General features: G+C 41.9%; 1 protein-coding gene across 1 annotated transcript in view; it reads left to right on the forward strand.

Moving 5' to 3' along the window:
* Pcca (propionyl-CoA carboxylase subunit alpha) overlaps positions 1-24443 on the forward strand; it is a 281682-nt gene that overhangs the window by 43187 nt on the left and 214052 nt on the right. Inside the window, exons 5-6 of the mRNA XM_075950227.1 lie at positions 91-204; positions 2027-2080. Of these exons, the coding sequence (XP_075806342.1) occupies positions 91-204; positions 2027-2080 (168 nt within the window). The remainder of the gene's footprint in view (positions 1-90; positions 205-2026; positions 2081-24443) is intronic.

Raw genomic sequence — 24443 nt, forward strand, 5'->3', positions numbered from 1 at the left:
TTGCAAAGAAATTCACTTCCATGCGTCTGCTTATGGGTGGTTGTAATTTTTTCTACAGAGCATCTGCTAACGCAGGATTTGTCTCCTTAGGTTCATGTGAAAATGGCGGACGAGGCTGTCTGTGTTGGCCCAGCTCCCACCAGTAAAAGCTACCTCAACATGGATGCCATCATGGAAGCCATTAGGAAAACCAGGGCCCAAGCTGTGAGTCTGAATGAACCTGTCTTCTGCAGCTGTTTCCTATGCAGCGTGCGGAGAGCTGGAGTGTGTATTGGAGAACACCAGTGACTGAGATGCTGTTGAGTCTGAATGAACCTGTCTTCCGCAGCTGTTTCCTATGCAGCGTGCGGAGAGCTGGAGTGTGTATTGGAGAACACCAGAGACTGAGATGCTGTTGCAGTAGTTTGTGTCTCCTGCGTTAAATGTGGCCGGATTCACTCCTGGAAATCAAAGGCTTCGCAGCATCTGGCAGTGCTGGTGGCTGCGGCTGCAGGTGGCTGCCGGGCTCAGCTCTCACACCAGGGAGCGGCTTCAGTTCAGTTCCACATTTGCCAGCAAGAAAGAAATCCCAATTAGTTCTGAGCATTAACCCTTTCAGTGTGATAAGAGCATGAAAAACAAAAACAAGAAACCCCCAAAGATCCCAACCTCCTGTTCTGAAAAGACTGTTTAAATTTCAATTTAGTCATTTAAAAATTGTCCACACTCATTTGCATTGCTAGAAATAAACCGGTGTATTTGCTAATTATCTCAGTTCGTTAGTGTCAACAAAATGCTAATCACTTACACTGGTAAATCCTTTCCCCCACCCCAATTTCGGTCGGATGGAGAGGAATCCAAGGAAAAAACTAATTTCTGACATCAGCTATGGTAATTTTTGTTTTTAACCAGAGGACCAAGTATACATTTAATATTAAAACAGAGTTATTGCCACAGCTGGATGGAAGCAGCCAGCACCTGGCTCTGCTGGTTTCTATAGAAAGAAATGCTTAAACAAAGCCCTCTTCTACGCCTCCATATTGAGGATGCTTACAGCGTCTTAGCACTTAACAGAAGTAAAACTTGTCTTAACTCTTGCTTGTCATAACACGGCATTCTCTATTCAAATGGAGTGATGGAGTGAAGGTCTCTTCCTATTGGGCAGTGTGTAAGTCACTCTGTCCCATGCCGCTTGGTTCTCAAGTGTCAGATTTGTCCCTGTTTCAGGCTCAGACTCTGGCTCCTCAGGAACCCGTCCATCCTTTCAGCAGAAGTATTTTACTAGGGATTGCTCCAGCGCTGACTGCTGGTGTGGCTTGGGGCTGGCTGTGTAAGAGAGTGAAAGAGATGAGGACGCGGGTTAGAGTGTACGCTGTTGCCTGTGGGGAGAAAGCACAGACGGATGGTGATGGCCAGACGGAGTGAGGGAAGAATAGATACCAAAAGAAAAAATAAAGTAGAAGTTGAAGCAGACCTCCATTGGAGTGCAGTTGGCAGAGGCTCTGGGAGTGTTAGAACACCTTCTGCTATTGGGAATAAGGTGTACTGTGTGGCTTAGAGCTTGGGCTCTCATTCATTCATTCATTCATTCATTCATTGATTCATTCATTCAGGGTCTCTCTACATAGCCCTGGCTGTCCTGGAACTCACCATGTAGACCAGGCTGGCCTCTGTTTCCCGAGTGCCACTGTACCTGACAAATGTGGGCTCTGGAGAACTGTCATTGTGGAGGTTTTCATCTATTTTGTCCACAGTTTGTAGATCATAACTCTGTGACCCACTTGCCCTTGTGAAGTTCTCTAAGCCTGTGGACCAGCCGCAGGAAAAGTCAAGTGAGTTTCTGTTGGATAGTGTAGACAAATGCAGCTGGTCAGGACAGAGACACAGATGCCAATGTGGCCTGCCTGGTGAGAGAACAAAGGAAAAGTGCAATAGAACCGGTCTGTGAGGAAGTCACCTTCAACCGTGCAGAATACTGAGTATCCTGTGGCTCAGGCAGATTTACAACATGATAATGTTACAAGAACCTTTTCTTTTCATTCCTAAGGTACACCCAGGTTACGGATTCCTGTCCGAAAACAAAGAGTTTGCAAGGAGTTTGGTAAGTCTATAACAAGCAGAAATGATTGCCCTATTTCAGAAAGCAGTGTAGAGATATGGACTCCTGAACTATAGAATTCTGATTGATTTACTGACTCTTTGATAATTGTTAAAAGTGAATGTTTTCATTCTGTAATCTAGGTCCTGATAGTAATTAAAAGAATGGAAAAGAGCCGGGTGGTGATGGTGCACACATTTGGTCCCAGCACTCGGGAGGCAGAGGCAGGTGGATCTCTGTGAGTTCAAGACCAGTCTGTCTATTGCGAGTTTCAGGACAGCCAGGGCTACACAGAGAAACTGTGTCTCAAAAAAAAAGTAGAATTAAAGTCACTTATTTCAATCAATTTGTTACTCTATTTGACCTTTGAATTTTAAAATTAAAAATTTCAGACTTTAAATGTGGGACTGGAGAGGAGGCCCGGTGGTTAAGAGCGTATGCCACTGTTGCAGAAGACCCAGATTTGTTCACTGAAACTTACACTGTGCGCCTTATCCTCTGGTGACTCTGGCTCCTGTAGTAAGACGAGTGGGCTGCGTCCCACCGCCCAGCTAGCTTATACCTGAAATAACCACACAGAAACTGTATTAATTAAATTACTGCCTGGTCCATTATCTCTAGCCTCTTATTGGCTAACTCTCACATATTAGTTTAACCCATCTCCATTAATGTGTGTTGCCACTTGACTGTGGCTTACCGGCATGAGTCTAACCAGATTCCGTCAAGGACTCCAGAAGGATATAATATTACCTAAGTAAACAAGAAATAAGCAACTTCCAAAACTGTAAAAATGATAGAGACATCTTGCTGCCTGTACAGTCACCCAAAGTTATTTTGTATTGTTGGGGCATCCATCTTCATCCTACAGGTCCATAGTATCCAGCAGACTTGTTTTCTTTTCTTTTTCATTTTTTTTTTTTTTTTTTTGTTTTTCAAGACTGGGTTTCTCTGAAGTTTTGGAGCCTGTCCTGGAACTAGCTCTTGTGGACCAGGCTGGCCTCGAACTCACAGAGATCTGCCTGCCTCTGCCTCCCAAGTGCTGAGATTAAAGGCATGCGCCACCACTGCCTGGCAGCGTTCTGCTTTTTATAAATAAAGTTTTATTCAAACCCACTCATGCCCATTCATTTATATATTTGTCTCTGTCTGCTTTTGTCCCGGAACAACAGAGATCAGTGGCGTGCCCTGCCCCCAAATAATTGTCTTATAGCCCTTTTAGAAGTTGGAAATTCCAGGCATGGATGAATGCAATGATATGGCTAGTGTGATGGTCATTGTCCTAGTCAATGTTTCCATTGCTGTGATCGCCAGTGTGATGGTCATTGTCCTAGTCAATGTTTCCATTGCTGTGATCACCAGTGTGATGGTCATTGTTCTAGTTAGTTTCCATTGCTGTGATCACCAGTGTGATGGTCATTGTCCTAGTTAGTTTCCATTGCTGTGATCACCAGTGTGATGGCCATTGTCCTAGTCAATGTTTCCATTGCTGTGATCACCAGTGTGATGGTCATTGTCCTAGTTAGTTTCCATTGCTGTGATCACCAGTGTGATGGTCATTGTCCTAGTCAATGTTTCCATTGCTGTGATCGCCAGTGTGATGGTCATTGTCCTAGTCAATGTTTCCATTGCTGTGATCACCAGTGTGATGGTCATTGTCCTAGTTAGTTTCCATTGCTGTGATCACCAGTGTGATGGTCATTGTCCTAGTTAGTTTCCATTGCTGTGATCACCAGTGTGATGGTCATTGTCCTAGTTACTGTTTCCATTGCTGTGATCACCAGTGTGATGGTCATTGTCCTAGTTACTGTTTCCATTGCTGTGATCACCAGTGTGATGGTCATTGTCCTAGTTAGTTTCCATTGCTGTGATCACCAGTGTGATGGTCATTGTCCTAGTCAATGTTTCCATTGCTGTGATCACCAGTGTGATGGTCATTGTCCTAGTTACTGTTTCCATTGCTGTGATCACCAGTGTGATGGTCATTGCCCTAGTTACTGTTTCCATTGCTGTGATCACCAGTGTGATGGTCATTGTCCTAGTTACTGTTTCCATTGCTGTGATCACCAGTGTGATGGTCATTGTCCTAGTTAGTTTCCATTGCTGTGATCACCAGTGTGATGGTCATTGTCCTAGTCAATGTTTCCATTGCTGTGATCGCCAGTGTGATGGTCATTGTCCTAGTCAATGTTTCCATTGCTGTGATCACCAGTGTGATGGTCATTGTCCTAGTCAATGTTTCCATTGCTGTGATCACCAGTGTGATGGTCATTGTCCTAGTTAGTTTCCATTGCTGTGATCACCAGTGTGATGGTCATTGTCCTAGTCAATGTTTCCATTGCTGTGATCGCCAGTGTGATGGTCATTGTCCTAGTCAATGTTTCCATTGCTGTGATCACCAGTGTGATGGTCATTGTCCTAGTCAATGTTTCCATTGCTGTGATCGCCAGTGTGATGGTCATTGTCCTAGTCAATGTTTCCATTGCTGTGATCACCAGTGTGATGGTCATTGTCCTAGTCAATGTTTCCATTGCTGTGATCGCCAGTGTGATGGTCATTGTCCTAGTCAATGTTTCCATTGCTGTGATCACCAGTGTGATGGTCATTGTCCTAGTCAATGTTTCCATTGCTGTGATCACCAGTGTGATGGTCATTGTCCTAGTCAATGGTTCCATTGCTGTGATCACAAGTGTGATGGTCATTGTCCTAGTTAGTTTCCATTGCTGTGATCACCAGTGTGATGGTCACTGCCCTGTTAGTTTCCATTGCTGTGATCAAACACCTTGATGACAAAGCAAGTTGGGAGGAAAGGGTTTATCAGGCTCACACTTCAGCATTGGGGTTTATCGCTAAAGGAAGTCCGGACAGGAACACAAACAGGGCAGGATCCTATAGGCAGGAGCTGATGCAGAGCCATGGAGGATGCTGCTTACTGGCCTGCTTCCCAGGGCTTGCGCAGCCCCACCTTCTTACAGAACCCAGGTGTAGCAAGCTTTCTGGTCAGACTTTCTTGACCCGTCAGCCCACAAATAATGACTCAGAGATTTATTATTAATTATGAAAGCTTGGCCTTAGCTTAGACTTTCTTCCAGCTAACTCTTATAATGCACCCTGTCTATATTAACTCCCATTCTGCCACATGGCTCTTTAACCTCTGTTCTGTGCTGTATGTCCAGTTCTTCAGAGTCTCTGGGGAAATCTGTGCACCCGTATTCTTTCTCCTCTTCCTCTCTCTCTCTCTCTGTCTGGAAGTCCTGCCTGGCTATTGGCCATTCACCTTTTTATTGCACCAATCACAGCCATACACCACCACACAGTGTACAAATACCCCACAGCACCCAGGGACAAGCACTCGCCATGGGCTGGGCCCACCTCCATTGATCACTAAATGAGAAACTACCTTACAGCTGGATCTCATTTAGACATTTCCTCATCTGAGGCTCCTTCCTCTGATGACTCTAGTTTGTGGCAAGGTGACACACAAAACCAGCCAGGACAACCAACTTCTGGTCAACCTGACACACAAACACATCACTACTGTGCCATATCCCTTCCTTTCTTATTCATCCCCAAGATCTCACATTAAAATCATAATTTTTAAAAATCCCACAGTCTTTATCAATTCATACTTATTAAAATCTCCATCTCTTTAAAATTCCAACCTCTTTTAAAAGTTTAAGTCTTTCAGCTGTGGGCTCCTTTAAAAATCTAAATTGCTTTTTTCAAGAGGGAAGAACTAGGGCCCTGTCACAATCTGAAGCAAGCAAAATCAAACTCCAACAGTCTAAATGACCCAATATCCAATTATCTGGGATTCACTCATGACCTTTTGAACTCTTCCTTGGATTGCTTCTCCAGCTTTGCCCTCTGCAGCACTATTTTTCCTCCAGACTCCGGCAGGCTCCACTCCACTGCTACTACGGTTCCTCCCACCATAGAAAGATGGTTTGGACCCCAAAGACTTGGTATTTTCTCTGCTTTGAAAATTTGTAGCTCATAATTAAGGAGCCCTCTTCCTTTTTTGTGTGCATCAGGACAAGATTCATATCTGGCATATAATTTCCCTAACATAAAATATGGTCCCATCAAAGCTTACCGTTTAAGATGTGTGGGTGGAAGTTTCCTGTCTCGGCTGCCCAGTACCAAGTAACCACTCTGAGGCTTATATTAATTGTAAATGCTTGGCCAATAGCTAAGGCTTTTTACTAATTAGCTCTTACATTTTAACCTATATTCCTTATTTACGCTCTGCCATGTGGCAGTACCTTTATTAGCATTGCACGTTCCCTCTCCTCTTGCTCTGTATCTGACTGGCAACTCTCAACTCTGCCTACAAAGATGCTTTTTAAAGAATATCTGGTCCTGGGTCTGGAGAGATGGCTCAGCGGTTAAGGGCATTGACAGCTCTTTCAGAGGACCCATGTTCAATCCCAGCCACCCGCATGGCAGCTAACAATTGTCTGTAGCTCCAGGATCTGACACCCTCACACAGACATGTATATAGGCAAAACACTAATGCACATAAAATAAATATAAATAAATTATTTAGAAAATGAATATCTTGTCCTTTTGGTGAGTGTCATAGAAACAGCACAAAGGGAATTGCTTATAGGTTATGTTGTATTGTGGGAACATTGTGTTCCCATGATTTTTTTATATACTTAGAAATTGGCTGATTTCCAGTGCCACTGTGGTGGATTGTCACATTGGTGACAATTTTTGTTGAGAAAGACTAACAGATTCTTAATCTGGGTATTTATGTGTGTATGTGCATGTGATATGTGTGTATGATAGTGTATGGGTGTGTGTGCTGCGGATGGAATCCAGGGCCTTGTGCATATTAGGCAAGTACTCTATTGATGAGCTATACCCTCAGACCCTAATCTCTGTATTTTTAATTTGATACTGTGAAATTCCTGCTTTTGAAATAATATACCTTATGTTTGGAATTTAATCAAATATGGAGATTTTCATTTATTTTTGGTTTTGTTTATTGTCCAATAAACCAATGTATTTTTAATAGAATAAACATTTGTGCTTTTCAATTTAATATGTTTTATGTAATATATATAACTGAACTGCTTCAGTGTTTTCTGAACACATGATCTGTATTTGTTGTGGGTACTATAAGGTTGAGCACACTGGTATATGCTTTGAATCCTAGCACTTGGTTGGCAGAGGCCAGTGTGTCTCTTTGAATTTGAGGCCAGCCTGGTGTACGTGGAGAGTTCTAGGCCAGGGCCACATAATGAGATCAGTCATACAATGAATGCCTGGCATGATGGCCTAATGGATAACGCACGTGTTGCCAAGTCTAATGAGACCCACATAGTGGAAAGAGAGAAGCTCCTTCCAGTTGTCCTCTGACTTCCATAGCGTGTGATATGCCTGCCTCCGAACACACACACACACACACACACACACAAGTAAATGTCATAAAATAAAAAATGAGGGCACACAATAGTTCAATTTCCCAATACATACAGGTATGTATTCCTATACCTACATAGGGATATAACATCCCTGTGGCAGAACACTGATGAGATTGTAGCTTTAATCCTAAGTATGGACTCAAACCCTCAAGCATAATTTTTTTTAGTTTCATTGAATACATACCTGTGTGTGTGTGTGCACGCACGTGTGGTGTCAGAGGACAACATGTGGGAGTGGTTCTCTCCTTCCTCCATGCATGTTCTGAGGATAGACCTTTGGTAGTCAAGCTTGGAGTAAATCCTTTATCTATTGAGCCATTTCACTGGTTCTGAGAATTATTTCATTCAGTTTATGACAGTGAGATCAGATTATGTGATTCTCTACTGCACATGATTTGAAGAAAATCATGTCTCTTTGCTGCTTTGTTTTGAGACAGCATCTTACTATCTAGCCTTGGCTGACCTGCACTTGCTATAGACCAGGTTGGCTTCAAACTCTTAGAGATCTGACTCCCATGTGCCATCACACACCTTCATAGGCAGCCATGCTGCTGGGGTCAGCACCACTGTCGAGTTCCTGCCCTGCTGCAGCTCTTGTTCTGCTTGGATTCCTGCTCTGACTTCTCTCACTGTAACCTCTAAGAGGAGAACAAATCCTTTCCTCCCAAAGTTGCTATTGGTAATGGTGTCTATCACAGCAACAGAAAACCAGGACAGCAACATCGTCCTAAACATAGACTGAAGCTTGTTGCTGCTGCTATTAGATCTGTCCACAGACTCGCACAGCCATTGGGGCCATTGCTTGTGAGCATGTGCTAATATCCCTCCCCCAAGGTTTTGTATGTAAGAATTTAAGTGATGCAGAAAAAAGAATTAGAGTATGTATTTACATGCTGAAATATTTTCCTATATTTGCTTTTTAATGTCTTTGTCTTTTCTATGTTTATTTATCAACTCCTGCTATTTAAAATTTTTTTATTTTAAATTGTATGTAATCGTCAGTTCCAGTCTTCAGTTCAGCATTTATTAAAAAAAAATTTAATGCTTATTTGTAGTTGCTTATTTATTTTTGTGGTAAAGAGGCTTTATTGAAATATACTGGTATTCAGTTAAGTGTCCCCACAGTAATTTACTCCCCGCTTAGGTGCACGCTCCTAACATCATAATCACAGGAAATCATGATCAGGAGGAAGGGTGTGTCTTTCAGCTCTGAGGATTCCATGTGCCCCTGGCTTTTCTCCTTCCTGCCCCTTCCCACCCCTTCCCTCTTCCCTCTAGGCAACTGGGACCCACTTTATGTTATTGTACGTTGTTTTGCCTTGCTAGAATTTTATACAGATGGAATCATACGGGATGTATTCAATTTGGATGAGTTCCCCGTTTTCTCTTTCTTTCTTTCTTTCTTTCTTTCTTTCTTTCTTTCTTCCTTTTTTTTAACTAAGCAAACTTATTTTGTAATTGATCGTTGTTTAATACCAGTATGAAATTAATTTGGTCTCGTTTCTGAGTCATATAGTCTCCTGTAAGGGTAAGTCAGTTTTACTTGTGACCATTTGTGTATTGCTGGTCATTTGAATGCTTTTCTCTTTTAGCTATTACAAGTGAGCATGCTCAGAACAGTTGACCTTCTGAACACTCACTTTCAGTTGTGTTTGCTAAACATAAGTAGCAAGTATCACTTTTGTTAAAATCTGAGTGCTAGGAGGAATAGTTGTACATCTCTACTAATAGTTGCTCAATATTCTTGCCGTACTTCTGTCTTATCATATAGTGGTGTTTCATGGTGTTTTTGATTTGAATTTGTTTGATGATTAATGATGTTAGCTGGGTTTGTAATGTTATTATTGAGTAAATGGTATAGAGTTGTTTGCATTCTGGCTTTTTTTTTTTTGGTACATATCATTGCTAATGTTCTCGCATCATGAGTTTCCTCTTCACTCTGTCAATGCAACAGAGGGTTGTGTCCCAATAGACCCACTGCAAGTTGAAGACACTGTTAGGGAAAAATGAACTTAGTCCATCTCGCCGCCACACATCATGGTTCAGCAACCCAGGACACTGTAGGCTTCCGTAGACTTCCGGTGTTTCTTCCTGTGGTCCTGGAGGCCAACACCATAACAGGCTTGTTTTGTAGGCTGTTAGAGATCAAAAGACCATGCTTGCAGGTCTTCTATGGCATGTAGGGGAAGCTTTTCTGAAAAACAAAAACAAAAACGAAAACAAACAACTGCTTTTCATTGTGTGCAGTAAGAATTTTCTCATTAAGTAAGTCATGGTGAGCTTATGGGTTTTGTTACTGTATTATTTTACTTTGGGCTAAAGTAAGAGGTGAATGCTGTATGTTGATATTTATATTAAATCTTATAATATAATGACATGGTTTCTGATTCTTGTGCTAAACTTTATGAAATAATCACTGTAGACCACAAAGAAAATGGGGCCTGTTTCAACTATAAATAAAATACATTTAAATTTTCCTTAATTTGTTTAAAACTCTTGTCTTTGATTAGAAGAATCAAATAAGATCATCTCATTTGAACACGTATGTCATTTTCCCCTCTCATTAGCATTTCCGACTCATTTGCCTCAGACATTATTTGCAGATTTTGCTTGTTTCTCATTGATAGAAAGGCGGAGGTGCTTTTTAATCCTCTCTCATCAGGACTTTCCTTGTCCTTGCTTGCTGTCTTAACTCAGCAACAAGAGAAGTTGCTGAGTTAAGATCTGAAATTCGGGAAATCACTGTGAAAAGATCATTTTGAGAATTATCTTGTGTTTTTGTGTTATTAAGCTAATTTTAATTCTGTTTATAGAACTTTCTTTTAAAATTGATTGTTATTGCTGTATTTGCATCCAACTCCTAGGTTTAGAATTCAGTAGGAAAGACTTTAAAAGTGAAAGAAGTAAGTTGAGGATTTCATTGGATTAAATGAAGTAACATTAATTATCACTTTTCCATGTGGCTGGTGATTCTTCCTGGCCAGCCCCATGTTCATTCTAAAATTAAGCTTTTAAGTGCATGCTGTCTAGAAACGGCAAAGAAGCAGAAATAATGAGATGACATTGGGCCTTTGTTTTGGACTGGACTTTATCTAAGAATATTATTAGTTGCAAGGCACCGGTTGGAGATGGTGTTTGGCATGCTGGCGTGTCAGGGAAGAGGGTGTGATTTTCCGTGAGCCGATCTGCCGAGCATTCCTGTGCTGCCACTGGATAGGCCGCATGTCTTTCACTCCGTAGCTTGTTGTTTGTAGATGGCAAGAGAAATAAGAGCACATTATAGGCTAAGAAGAATGTGTTGCACTTCTTAACAACCATGTTTTATTTATAAGGAATTGTTTTGACTAATTAATAACAACTCTCACATATGTCATTGCTGATAAAAATGCCATAGTTTAGAGAAAATATGTTGAGTGTGAGCAGAATTGATTACACCCTGCACTCACTCTGTGATGATGGCGCATTGCATTAGTGAAGCATAGATGGGCTCAGGGTTTGGAATTAACTTGTAATGACATCATGTTTAGAAGGCTCAGTTGGTTTTAGTAGTGCTGAAATACAAACAAAATTAGTTTTAAACTAATTGCTGAAGCGGGGTGGTTGATACCTAGGGATCCATTATAGTATAAAGCCTACTTTTGATTGTGTCTGAAGTTTTTCATTTAAGAAAATTTATAAAAGGAAGCACAGTGTGTTTCCACGTCTTCTGTTCTGGGCTGCCAGCCTGGCACAGGAGAGATGAGATTCAGCAGTAACTCAATTTGGACTTGGAGATGGTAATGCTCTCTTCCACACCAAGCCCAGGTTGTTTTCCTCATTGTTTTTGATATGTTCCCTGTTGTTAAAGATGCAGGTTTCACTTACCTTCAGTCTTTACATGTTCAGGAACAGAGAAAGAGTACAGGGTTTTGTCATTTTTCTAATTGCTAGTGAACAGAAACCAAAATAACTCAAACAGGATATGCTGTCAAAAGCCTTAGCTCTTTCCACTCGAGGTGTGTCATTATTGACTGAACATTATTACCATTAGAGTGGGAGGAGATACACAAAAGGAAATAGTCCCTATGATGTCAGCTCTTACAGTCAGCGCCCCGCCCCCACCCCACTGTTTAAAAAGCTTTATGCAGCTGGGCTTAGTGGTGCTTGCTTGGAATTCTAGCACTCGGGTGGCAGAAGCAGGCAGACTGCTGAGAGTTCAAGGCTAACCTGGTCTACGGGCAGACCTAAGCAAGCCTAAGCAAGCAACAACAGATAACAATGACAGAATTCTAGAGTTTAATTTAAAGCAGGAAGCACTGAATCCCAGTGTCCCTTTGAATCCTGCCAGTAGACGGCTGCTGCTGGGGGCTTTCTCCACGCTGTGCTGTTACAGTGAGTGCTTGGAGTAGAGCAAACAAAGACAATTATCATCATCTCCAGGGCCAGTTAGTTGCCACATACAAAATATTGGAATTTGATTCATTTGTGTTTTATATATAATAGAATAAATTTTTGAGAAATGTAGTCCTTATTTTTTTCATACTACCAAAATCTTACTAATTCTTCTGTCTCATGGAATAACCATTAACTCTTGAGGCAGCTGAGAAAAACTGATGTAATAGAATCAGCAGCAGCTTCTATTGGTGGTGGTGGTGGTGGTGGTGGTGGTGTGTGTGTGTGTGTGTGTGTGTGTGAGAGAGAGAGAGAGAGAGAGAGAGAGAGAGAGAGAGAGAGAGAGAGAGAGAGAGAGAGAGAGAGAGAATTTTCCTGGAACCAAACAGGTGAAAAGACTTGAACTCCCCTAGCAAAGGCTTAAATTGTGTGTGGAATGCTTCATTGGGTAACAAGACTGCAAAGAGACCTTTATCTCACTTATTTAGGCTTCTTCCTGGTAGAAATGGGTAGAGAGCAGGAACACAGCATGCACTGGCGCCAGTCCTGAGCGGGACCCACTGTGCTGCGCCTCAGGTCTGTCAGACCCGCGCAGCTGCCCAGATCTGCCAGGTACTCTTATTGAACCCAGTCAGTGAGATGGAGCCCAGTGAGAAACCACGTGTAGTGCCCACAGAGAGGCAGAGTAAGCACAAAGATAGGCCTGGTCCCCAAGGCTTAGAAAGAGGTCACGGTTGAGTTTGGGTGGCACATACCTCACGTCCCAGTGCAGCTAAGGTTGTATATTTAGGGTTCCACTTGCTTTCCTGGGCTGAACTGTTAAAGGACCTTCCTTATCAGGAGAGGCATGGACAAAGCCTGCGCTGTTGTGGACAGTGTCTTCTTAATGGAACACTGCATTTCTGGTACATGCTGTGGGGAAATTTTAGACAACATGGGAGCTTTCTGATGTGGGTGCTGGGAACTGAACCCTGGTTCCCTGTAGTAAGTGCGCTTAACTGCTGAGCAATCTCTCGCTGAAGCTGACCACATGTATGGTAGTGTTTTTGCAAAATGATTTTAGCCACTGCAATGTGAAAATTTCCTGCTTGTCTCTGATTACTGAGAGTGGCAGCAGTGTGGTGTTACTGTTCTGCAGCCAGTCTTAATTGATGTCGAATCATGCACACAGGGTAAATAAAAAGGTTGCAGGCATCTAGTGAGCATTTCCCTTTAATGTGCTCATTAGCGGTGGCAAGCCCAGGTTTCAGCACTGTCAGTCATTCACATTCCACTGCGCGAGCTGCTCTGTTCTGCAGTAGCTGCTACGGATGATGACTGTGTAGCAGGAATAAAGAGAGCGGAGGAGCTGAGGCCTTGCAGCGTGTGCTGAAGCCGCCGAGGACCTCTGAGTAGCCATGCAGGCAGCAGGCTGACTCCTGCTCAGGTCTCCTTTCTGAGACTACCTCTTCCTCTCCTCCCCAAATGCTTTCACATGCCAGGCTGTCTGTGAAGCAAGAATACTGTTACTACACATGGGGCGTGAACCAGCCCAGGATCCTCCTGCTTCCAAGCTATTCAGCTCAGCTGACTGTTTCCAAAGTTGAGGGCTTGTTAGGCTTTGAATCTCATAGGTTTTTGGATGAGTGCTTGGGATCATTGTGGAAATTATTTTGGGGACTCACCCTGCGATTGCTGATAGCTGTTGGAAGCTCGCAAGGTCAGTAAAGGAGAACTGGCTTCCAAGGCTGTGGTCTGTGTCATCGGACATGAGGATAGGTTGCTTACTGATGTCATGTAACTGTAGTAAAACCTTGATATTTTATAATGGAGTATTTCCGAGACATGGGATTTTATTACAGGTCACTTTGTAACAAGATGGAGCGGTATGAGAATTCACTAGCCCATCTCTCTTGATTTTTAAATATATTTTAAATTATTTTGTGGTCAGAACTTTAGCTTATTACAAGAAAATGAGTTTTAATGTTATCAGTTACGTATATGGGTACTCATCACGCTTTGTCTATGTATTTGTGTACTTATTGTTGTAGCGCTAGCCCAAACATCCAATTTAAGAAATTTGTTCAGGGACTACGTAGGCAGCTCAGTGATTAAGAGCTCTTATTGCTCAGCCGAGGACTTGGGTTTAGATCCTAGCGCCCACATTGGGCAGCTCACTGTTACCTTCAATTATAGTTCCAGGGGTTCTGACGTCTTCTTCTGACTTCCACAGGAGCCTGCATGCACACGGTGTACATATAGATAAGTAGGCACACACACATATACATAAAATGGAAATAGATCTGAACAAAAAAAACTTGTTTGGAACTCATGGTTAGAGTGTGAAGTCAGTGACTTTGTACCGCACAGTACTGAAGAGTCTATTCGGGTCAGAGGTTGATGACCAGACATGTGGCTGGCCCTTGGGTCACGTTAGCTTTTGTTGGGAAAGCTTTTATAGTTGAACAATGTGCTTTGCAAAGTTTCTGTATGTGAGAAGATAAAACTGAAGATCTTGGGAATATTAGTCTGTTAATGTTTTGACCATGCAACCATGTAAACGTATGGCATGACCCCCTGAAGTGATTCACTGTGGTTCCTTGCCAGATTAAAGCCACGCGAGTTAAGTTCTGGAAAATCACTTTCAAAGTTGTGAGATTTCACAAACTTTGAGTATTTAACTGTCCAAACTGTCATCTGTGTCCATTCTGTGTCCACATTGTGTTAAAAAAAATGGTAAGTTTCTCAGTTAGTTAGAATTAAAAGAGACATCTGCTTTTAATTGGCGTTTTATTTTCTTCCAAGTCAGTAAAAATTTGGTAAGACATGAATTATCAAATTCTGCAGTGCTAAGCAGCTTGTCAGTTGTCAGTAAGAGCTGCTTCCAGCAGCTGTACAGATGGGAGAAGTTAGGGTGCTGACTCATCTAACAGAGTTCTGACTGCGGGTTTGGGGGGCTAAGGTGATGGAGCCGTGGCTGCTCTGCCGTGTCAACTCCAGACCGTGAGTCCCCGGCAGGTCGCTTGCAGAGTGAGCGTTCTAGGATTAGGGTAATAGTTTACACGAGGCATCTTCTGCTTCGGCAGTTGATTGCTTATTAGTAAATGTGCAGTTAAATTCCTTGTGGTAAAAGGCTGAGCCATCTGGAAGTGAGCTTCATGTTCTGTTCTGATATACATGGCCTTCCTGCGTTGAGGAGGCACTGTCTGACTTCTGGAATGGGAGGGTTTACATGGCCCCTGCTGGAAAAGAAAATGATTATTTCTGTTTTTACCACATACACACATCAAATGTAAGGATAAAGGATTCGGTTCCCTTGAGACTCAGACATTTTTAGAATTGAGAAAGACTGAAAATATTGCTGTCATATGGATTACATTCTTGTTTTCTAGTTATCAAAACTAGAACATAACGAAAAAAAGCCGCTTTAAAGTCTTTGAAAATTCACCTGGGAAAGAGCCATTATAACTCTCCTACTTGTTGGTATGAGACTGGAGTTTCTCTTTTCATGATGAATGGTGTTATGTGTTTGGGGGTAGAGTCATGTTTTAAAGGTGGTTCTGTCTTTTATCAACTTTTCTTTCGATTAGTCTTTCGGTATTAATGGACTTCAGTTAAAGTGGGATTTTTTTTTTCTTTTCTGTATGTGTGAATACCCTATGAGTATGCTATGTAATTATACATTTTGGCACCAGGAATATTATTGGGTTATGTAATTTGGTTGCAGAAATCTGTTTCAGCTGGGTAGTGGTGATGGTGCACACCTCTAATCCCAGAACTCGGGAGGCAGAGGCAGCCTGGTCTACAAAGTGAGTTCCAGGACAGCCAGAGACCTTGACTCAAAAAATAAAACAAAACAAAAACCAAAAAAACAAACAAAGAACAAAAACAAACTGTGCTATCTGTTTAATAGAGGTGGTAGGGGTTTTATTTTAGTGTTAAAAAAAGGTGGGTGCTTGGCAAATAAACCCAATATTGGATGTGTGATTAGGAAGTGGCATATTAAATATAAGGGCCAAGTTGAGTTGTTTTTACACAGTTAGGAACACAAGTGAAATATACTAAATTTAGACCTCGCAGTTAAACTGTACAGAACACGTTTCCTTGTTGTTCCAGTACTTGGTAACGTTAAGGCTCATTGCCTCTGTACATTTTTCAAATGGGTGTGCTTCTCAATACATAAGGACTTAATTTACTCCCTGCCAACAAGCCCCAAGGGGATTTTAATAATGGTGGCTGTGGACTACGGACTTGTGCCTCAGTGCTGGCTGCAGCTGCTGACGCTGTGAGCACCAAGTGGGAGGAGGGGGTTCTCATGACAATTCTGTACTAGCGCTGGGGTGGGTGGCTTTGTTTTGGACCCAGAGTATCTTTTATCTAAGACATTTTTTTTTCTTTGAACCATATTTTAATGCTTCTTTATTAAAAATAATTTATATACAAAGCCATATTTCTTTTAATTTAGACTTGTTTTTGTATAAGTTTATTATATAAATATATAATAAAATTAATAAAGTTATATTTTTGTACCTTAAGGGCCCTGTTACATTAGTTACTACTTCTGTTGATAGGTTTGGTCTTATAAGTAAATCCAGTCTATATGCTTATGAATAATACTAGTGAAATATGTATTCTCTGGAGTCAGGTGCTCACAATGACTTCTATACCTGCCTTCCATGGTGCTGTGCTCTCACTTGAGAAGCAGGTGGCAGCTGCGTTTCTCTAAGAAGATGGAAACCCGCGGTTGGTATTTGAGTTTCCACGCAAGTGGCCATTCTGACTGCACTTTTGGTCTTGTAGGGCAGTGAGGGCCTACTGTCCTGGGTTGCTAATAATTCCTGTGGTTTCAACTCAGTTTAGTCAGGAATACTTGACTTTCTACTTTGATTTGTGCTTTCTTTGCCTTGTTTTGCATGTAATTCCAGTTATTAAATTGCCGTGTTTTCTTCATTGTGTCATCTTGACACTGCAATGATCTACTGGATTACGATTACTGCCTGACCTGAGACAGTGTGGTTTGAATGAAAATGGCCCTCAGCAGGCCCAATGGGAGTGGCACTGTTAGGAGGTGTGGCCTTGATGAAGGAAATGTGTCACTGAGGGTGGGCTTTGAGGTTTCAGAAGCCAGCCCTGCTGCCTGCTGATCCAGATGTAGAGCTCTCAGCTACTTCTCCAGCACCATGACTGCCTGAGTACCACTATGCTTCCCACTTTGATGATAATGGACTGAACCTATGAACCTACAAGGCAGCCCCAGTTAAATGCTGTAGTCATGGTGTCTCTTCACAGCAATAGAAACCCTAAGACAGACCAGTGATCTCTAGAAGGGGCTTGCCAATAGTTGTGTGTGTGTGTGTGTGTGTGTGTGTGTGTGTGTGTATACATGTGGATATGTGTGTGAAGTGAGGATTAGGATAGGGCAGAGTTAGAGTGGGCAGCAGTGATGAAGAAGGTTGGAGATGGGTCAGTGATGATGGAGAAGGTTGGGTATGGGTCAGTGGTGGAGAAGGTGGAGATGGGTCAGTGATGATGGAGAAGGTTGGGGATGGGTCAGTGATGATGGAGAAGGCTGGGGATGGGTCAGTGGAGATGGAGAAGGTTGGGGATGGGTCAGTGGAAACAGAGAAGGTTGGAGACAAGGATAGCTCGGCTTGAGGAAAGCTCTGGAAAGAGAACAGTCAGATGTTAGTAGACATTAGCATCCATGTTATGGTCTTTCCTTTTCTTTAACAAAGAAGCTCACTATGTAGCCCTGGCTGGCCTGGAACATACTGTGCACACCAGGCTGTCTTTGTATTTGATGGGGCTGGAATTCAGGCAGGTGCCACAACTGCTGCTTATAACGATGACACTTTCTTTTATGCAAGGATGAAGATGTTTGATATGAAGAGTCTCTTGGCCTGGGCAGTGAGAGGAATGGGCACCATATGTCATGGTTTTGAAAGGCTAGGTCATGGTAATGTCTAAAGTGCTTTGTTGAGATTAGTATTTACCCTTACTAGTAGTTGATAGAACATAATGTTCACTTGAGTAGATATGAAACCTACTTGTTTTTTCATTATTCATAAGGCTCAATTTTAATAAAGGGAGAAGATTGCTTTCTAAAATCTTGTTCAAGCGGAAGGTTAGTATAGCAGAGGTATGTGTGTATGTGTGAGATAGATAGATGATAGATATATAGATGAGAGATAGATGAGAGATAGATAGATGATAGGAAGGTAGGTAGGTGATAGATAGATAGACAGATAGATAGATAGATAGATAGATAGATAGATAGATAGATAGATAGATAGATAGATAGACTATGCCATGGTGTATATGTTGAGATCAGAAGACAACTTTTTGGAGTTACTTCCTCTTATCCCCTTTAAGTGGGTTCAGGGATCAAATTTAGGTCATCAGGCATATGTGGCAAGTTCTTTAATGAGCTGAACCATCTACCTATTTGTACCTTTTGAGAAAGAGAAATCCCAGGTGATCTGAACATAGTAAATTATAACAATACTTAATATTAATTGAAGGGATAACTTCTTAGAAGTGAGTGTTTAGGGAATTTGTGTCTGGGAAAGGATCATCTTTGTCTTGTATCTGTACAGTTGATAGTTGAACTTGGAAGATGGTGGGTTCACACAGAAGAGAGAGTATCACATACAGCTTGAGTTGAGTTAGCTAACAAAATTTCCACCCACTTTTGTTTTATTTTTTTATGCCATTACTGATTTTTTTCACAGGGCTTCCTAACTCCAGTACCACACTCAAGCTTCATAGTCACTTATTCTTTGTACATTGTCTTTTTGTAGGTCCGTATACTGAACAAGGGCAATGATGTATCTGTGTTCCTCCCTTCCTCCCTCCCTCCCTCCTTCCCTCCCTCCCTTCCTCTCTTTCTTTTGTGTGTGTGTGTTTGTGCATGCACTCAATTGTGTGTGATCAAATCACTAGGATTAGCATGGCCCTGGCATGAATAAGTTCTTGGCTGCTCTTGGTTGATGAATGGGTGAGTGGTGATATTGAAGAAGTCTAAAGTTGAAATCTCATTATTGTAGCCCTTGATAAAGAGAGAGGAGGTCCTTAGAAGTGAGCAATAGTTTATGTTGCCCCTTCCTCTTCCCCTGGAAAACGGTTTTCATATTGTGGGACTGTGTTTTGCTTATATACTTAAGACCTTTGTTTGTGTTCTCATGCTTCTTTTACAAATCCTGTCTGTCTTCCTAAAATGTCATCTCTTTTTGTCAAGTGTTTCTTGATTTTCTGTTGGCCATATCTGGTATTTAATTTCTAGTGTTCTGACTACTCTTTACCCTGAGTTTTTATTGGCTGCTATGCACATTGTTCTATTAGGTTATGAACTCTTTGTGTGAAAGTCATTTCTGTCCAAGCCACAGAGTGTTCATAATGCAAAAGGACACCAACCTGGTGGGATGCTGGGGTAACAGGTATGTCTAAATCTGGGCAGGGCACACAGGGCCACCTGATGTTTGCTTGCTTCCCTGTGATCAGCTCGTGGTCTTTAGCTTCTTGCATAATTGCTTGCCACTCTCTACCAGTTGCCAAACAGGTTATGTGGTATGACAAGGTGGCAAAGTCAGAGATAAGAACATTGATTTGTGGCTGTGTTTTGGTCTCTGTCATTTGGTCAGGCTAGTGGACCATGGTAGCTGTTTCATCCCATAGATTGTCCTTTTCTTGCTGGGTTGAGTGGAGGCCATCACCGGTGCTGCTATTTTACCTCCCTTCCTTTTTATCTAAGATGGAATGTCAGAGATGAATCATTACTATGATTTTAGAGTAAACTTCATGCCAATTAGAATCTGATGAATGAAATATTATCTGTGTAGAATGGCTTTAGGGCAAAACCAGCCTCAGAACAGCCCCATGTATATAAATACAAAGCTGGATTGGTGGCACACCTTTTACAATACCCCCATCCCCTGCTCCTAGAAGGAAAATGCAGAAAGATCAGTAGTTCAAGGTCATCTTCAGTTTCATGGCAAATTTGGGACCAAAGAGAGCCTACCTCAACAACAGTTACTAAATAAATATTATAGTTCTTGTTAGTAGCATTATAACCCCCTAACTTAAAATAAATTACCCATCTCACAGATTATCTCAGCCTGGACCATGCTTCTATGTCTCTTATTTTTTGGCTTCACTGCATCTTTGTTACTGAACAGAATAAAGAATGAAAGTATCGTATAGTGTATTCTATCATTGAGGAATTACCATGCTCTTGCCCAGGGCAGTTAATTACAAAGCAGGATCTCTCCCGGTTTAACATTCTACGCAACATCCAAAGCAAGTGTGTCGTCGGGCTGTACCACAGCTGCAGCTCAGTAGTTGTGCAGCAAGAGGAATGCTCTTACCATGGCTAGAGAGTGAACGCACGCTCACACCCATGATCTCTTTTTCCATCCAGCAGTGGCATTGAAAACTTGAAGTGTTTTGGAAAGTAGTAAGTTAAGTAAGGTGTGTGGAGGAAAAGTGATATGGAACAAATTTAAAAGAAATTTAGAAATGTTTTCAAAGGAACCAGAAAGCATAAACAGCAGAGATTAGAATAGACTTTTTGAAAGCTGTAAAGTGGAATTTGATATCTGAAGTCTGGACTGACGACCCTCCTGTGCCTTGGCCTCTCTGCCTGGCCCTCAGCTCCTGATATTAATGTGATGAACACCCTTGCCCACATCTCTTATGCAATCATAGTGCTGCCAGATCATGGTTTTTGTAAAATTGCTCACCCAAATTCACAGCTTTAAGTTACATTCTAAAATTAAACTAGAAAAAATAATTTTTTACTAAATAGCAACAATAATTTCTGTATTCCTGAGGCAGTAAAAATAATTCAACCAAGGAAATCTGAAAAATCTCATTTTAAATATTGAAACTGTAGAACAATGCCTGTTTTCTATGAGGTATGAAAGGAAGAAATGACAATTTCAAACTCAGTAATTCCTAGAACCAGTCTGCATGAGAAGTAGCTCAGCATCACATATGGGTATTAAGTGTGAGGCCTTTCACTTCTGTTTCCTCATTTGCATTTCTAATTATATATCAAATTAAGGCTTTATCACTATTACACTATAGAATGAAAGTAAACATAATTTCTTAAAAATGCCAGGTAGATATATGATACAATGAATCATTTCATCTGATGTTGGAGTGTGATTGTCAATTGTGAATAGGTATGACCCCCAAGACTCATGTGTTTGGATGTGTGGCCCATAGGGAGTGTCACTATTAGGAGGTGTGGCCTTGTTAGAGTAGGTGTGGCCTGGTTGGAGGAAGTGTGTCACTGTGGAGTGGGCCTTGAGGTCTCATATGCTCAAGCTTCTCCCAATGTGGTACACAGTCTCCTGCTGCCTGTGGATCAAGATGTAGAACTCTCAGCTCCTTCTCCAGCAACATGTCTGCATGTATGCTGCTGTGTCCTGCCATGGTGATAATGAACTAACCTTCTGAAACTGTAAGCCAGCCTCAATTAAATGTTTTCCTTTGTAAGAGTTGTCATGGCTACGGTGTCTCTTCACATCAATAGAAACCCTAACTAAGACACCAATATTTATGGATGTATTGTCTATAGTGCTCCAGTATTAAACTGGAATCCTTTGCAAAGATGGAGGTAAAAAATCACCCCACAGTCTGATGTTTTGTTAATTCTAACTTTCTTTATATCTTGGTGAACCAGTCCCTGGGGCTTCCCTAGGTATCGTCTCTGTTGTTTCTCTTAGATTCTTGCTAGTACAAGCAGTTTCTCATAAGAGAGGTCTGTGGAAGTAATCTTAGAGACCTTACTGTTTTCTCACATGACACCTCCATCTCAGGGAAGAGGAAACATTTCATTCCCGTCCTTAAGCATTAGGAACACCGTGCATCTTTCACCTGGAAATGTTACTGTGGTTATGTTTTCCACGGAGGAGAAAGATTCACAGCCCCACTCAGTTTATGCTGAGTCCTAGCATTTCAGCATCCTGATGTGCCAGGTGTAGGTTGGTGAGGTTGAACCACAGAGCCTCTGTCTTTCTTCTTCCCTTGAAGAAAGTGCTGAGTAGAGAAATGAAGATAAGGAAGCAGATACGTATAAAGGAGATGACAAAAATCTTAGACAAGTGGTAGAATAATTCCAGTTTAACTGTGAAAATGGTAGTTTGAATTTAAAAATGTATTTCTCCATAATTTTAAGTACCAAAGTAAAAATACTCAGAAATTTAGAGTTTGTTTAAATGCTTTTTTAAATTAAAATAAAACATACTGAGAGTCTCTTGTTTTTTCTAAGCATCTTTCTTAAAACTTCAAAACATTCAATAAAGCTAATGTAATGGTTTTCTGACTTAATATTAGCTGGAAAATAGAACTGGAACCTGTTTCATTGCCAAGTACTAGGAATGGCGTGTTCCCTTGCTGCTGCATGCCCTCCCACCATGTGTGAAGAACGTGGAGTATAGTTAACTGTATTCCTCAACATGAGCGGGGCCAGGAGTCTGACTGCTGCCAGTGGCTGAAGTGGTGAAAGCGAAAGCTGCCATGCTTCTTTCCCCTTAGCTAAACACTGTGCGCAGCCATCATCTGGAAGTAATATTTCTCTTTGAGCACATCGTGCCAAGTAGACACTTAATGCAGAAAATACATTAGACTAAATGAAATCCAGATCCCACCAATACTGACAGAGAAAGAAGACCCGGCTTCCTTTACTTGCACTGTTAACATACAGTATTATGTAATCGAAGTGCAGCTGGTAAGGATGCCATGAGGTTTCAGCAGAACGTACAGTTAGGTAGCATCCCAAACAATTTCAGAAAATCTGAGCCTTTATTTTGATTTAGAATTTTAAAATTGAGTGTTTGCCTTGCTACAACAATGGAGCTTCATTCTCATCAGTGCTGGGAGAGTTAACTGGGTTCGTCTTTGATGGTTCTAGTCATGTTCGCCACCCTGCAGACACCTAGAACCACTCTGCTGGAGTGGCCTCCTCTTCCCTCACAGGACTGGTACTGTTCCATCACGAGCTGTCCCCTAGGAATGTCCCTCCCTTCTGCTTGCTTAAGTGTTTGGCTTACCTTTTATTTGCAATGATTATTTGAGAAAGGACACAGAGTTCAGGCTGAAAACTGTTACCAAGTAGATCTCAACAAGCCTGCCTTCTCTCTCTTGCACAATGCTCAACATTGCCTAGAATTCTTTCATGGTATGAAACTGAATTGTTCATTTGCTTTTCAGTTAAATGTAAACAACAACAAAAACAAAACCAATCAGAAACAAAACTCACCTCACAGTGTGGTGGTTTAGAAGGAGGCCGGAAGAGTATACGCAACACTTTCAGGGTCAGCCCTGGTCTACGATGTGAGTCTAGGTGATCCAGGGCTACAAACCCAAAACTGTAACCCATATCAGACCATCTCCCCAAAAAAATCTGAGTAACACTGCAGAGAAGTACCAGAAGTACCTTACCGAAAACAGAAACTCTTTGCATCCTATAACAAATCTCTTTGCAGCACACTTTGAGCACAACAACATACTATGACCAGACTTAACATGCAGCTCTCCGCACTCAGCCTGCTGCGTGGTAGTTTGCTGCGTGAGAATACAGTGGGAGCAGCAACAGGGAGAGGGGGAAAGGTTGGTGGGTTCTCCACTGTTTGCTGCTTTGTCACTTCCTGGACACCATGTAGCTTCTCCGAGTGCATTCCCAGCTTGCAGCACTAGGGTACCATTTGTCAGTCCAGAGAATGAACGCAGTGACAGCAGCTCATCAGAGTTCAGTATGCAATGAGAGGATGCTTTGGCTATAAGCTTGTGTGTTGTACATATGTGTCTGTGTGGGGTGTGTGTGTGTGTGTGTGTGTGTGTATGTGTGTGATGTACCTTGTGTTTGATTTCTGAGACAAGGCCTCACTGGGTCGCCTTGCTCTCCTGGAAGGCTTTATGTAGACTAGCCTGTCCTGCCTCCCGAGTGCTGGGGTTAAAGTTGTTAGAGTTAGGGGGCCTTAAGACAGGGTTTCTCTGTGTAGCCCTAACTGTCCTGGAACTCACTCTGTAGACCAGGCTGGCCTTGAACTCACAGAGATCCGCCTGCCTCTGCCTCCTGAGTCCTGGGATTAGAGGCATGTGCCAGCACATCTAGCAGACTCCATCATTTTTTTTAAATTTAAAATTGAACCTTTTAGAATATTTTCTATATGGGAACGCTGTATTTATATCATTTCCACCTCCTCTCTTCTAACTTCTTAAGCTTTCTGTCCCCACAACTCCCTCTCATGACTTCCTGTCCTATAATCAGTATTGTTTTATACACCCCCACTGGGTCCAATTAGTGTTGCTTTTATGAATATAAATTTAAGGCTATCTACTTAGGCCTGAGCAACCTGTCAGGCACTCATCCCTAACGAAAAATTATTCTTACTTCCTCAGCATGGAGGGACAGCCAGTAGCTCTTCATTCATGGGTATGGTATTGTTGGTTCCCTCCATCTGTGTTGTCACGTTGACCGGCATGGCCGTTGAACAGGGTTGGACAGGCAGCTGAAACTGGGAATTTGTGGATGTAACAGCTTTGTAATATCCAGGAGACACTATCTCACAGGAGTTGCCCTG

Source organism: Microtus pennsylvanicus, chromosome 15 (genome assembly GCF_037038515.1).
Source record: "Microtus pennsylvanicus isolate mMicPen1 chromosome 15, mMicPen1.hap1, whole genome shotgun sequence".
NCBI classification, from domain to species: domain Eukaryota; kingdom Metazoa; phylum Chordata; class Mammalia; order Rodentia; family Cricetidae; genus Microtus; species Microtus pennsylvanicus.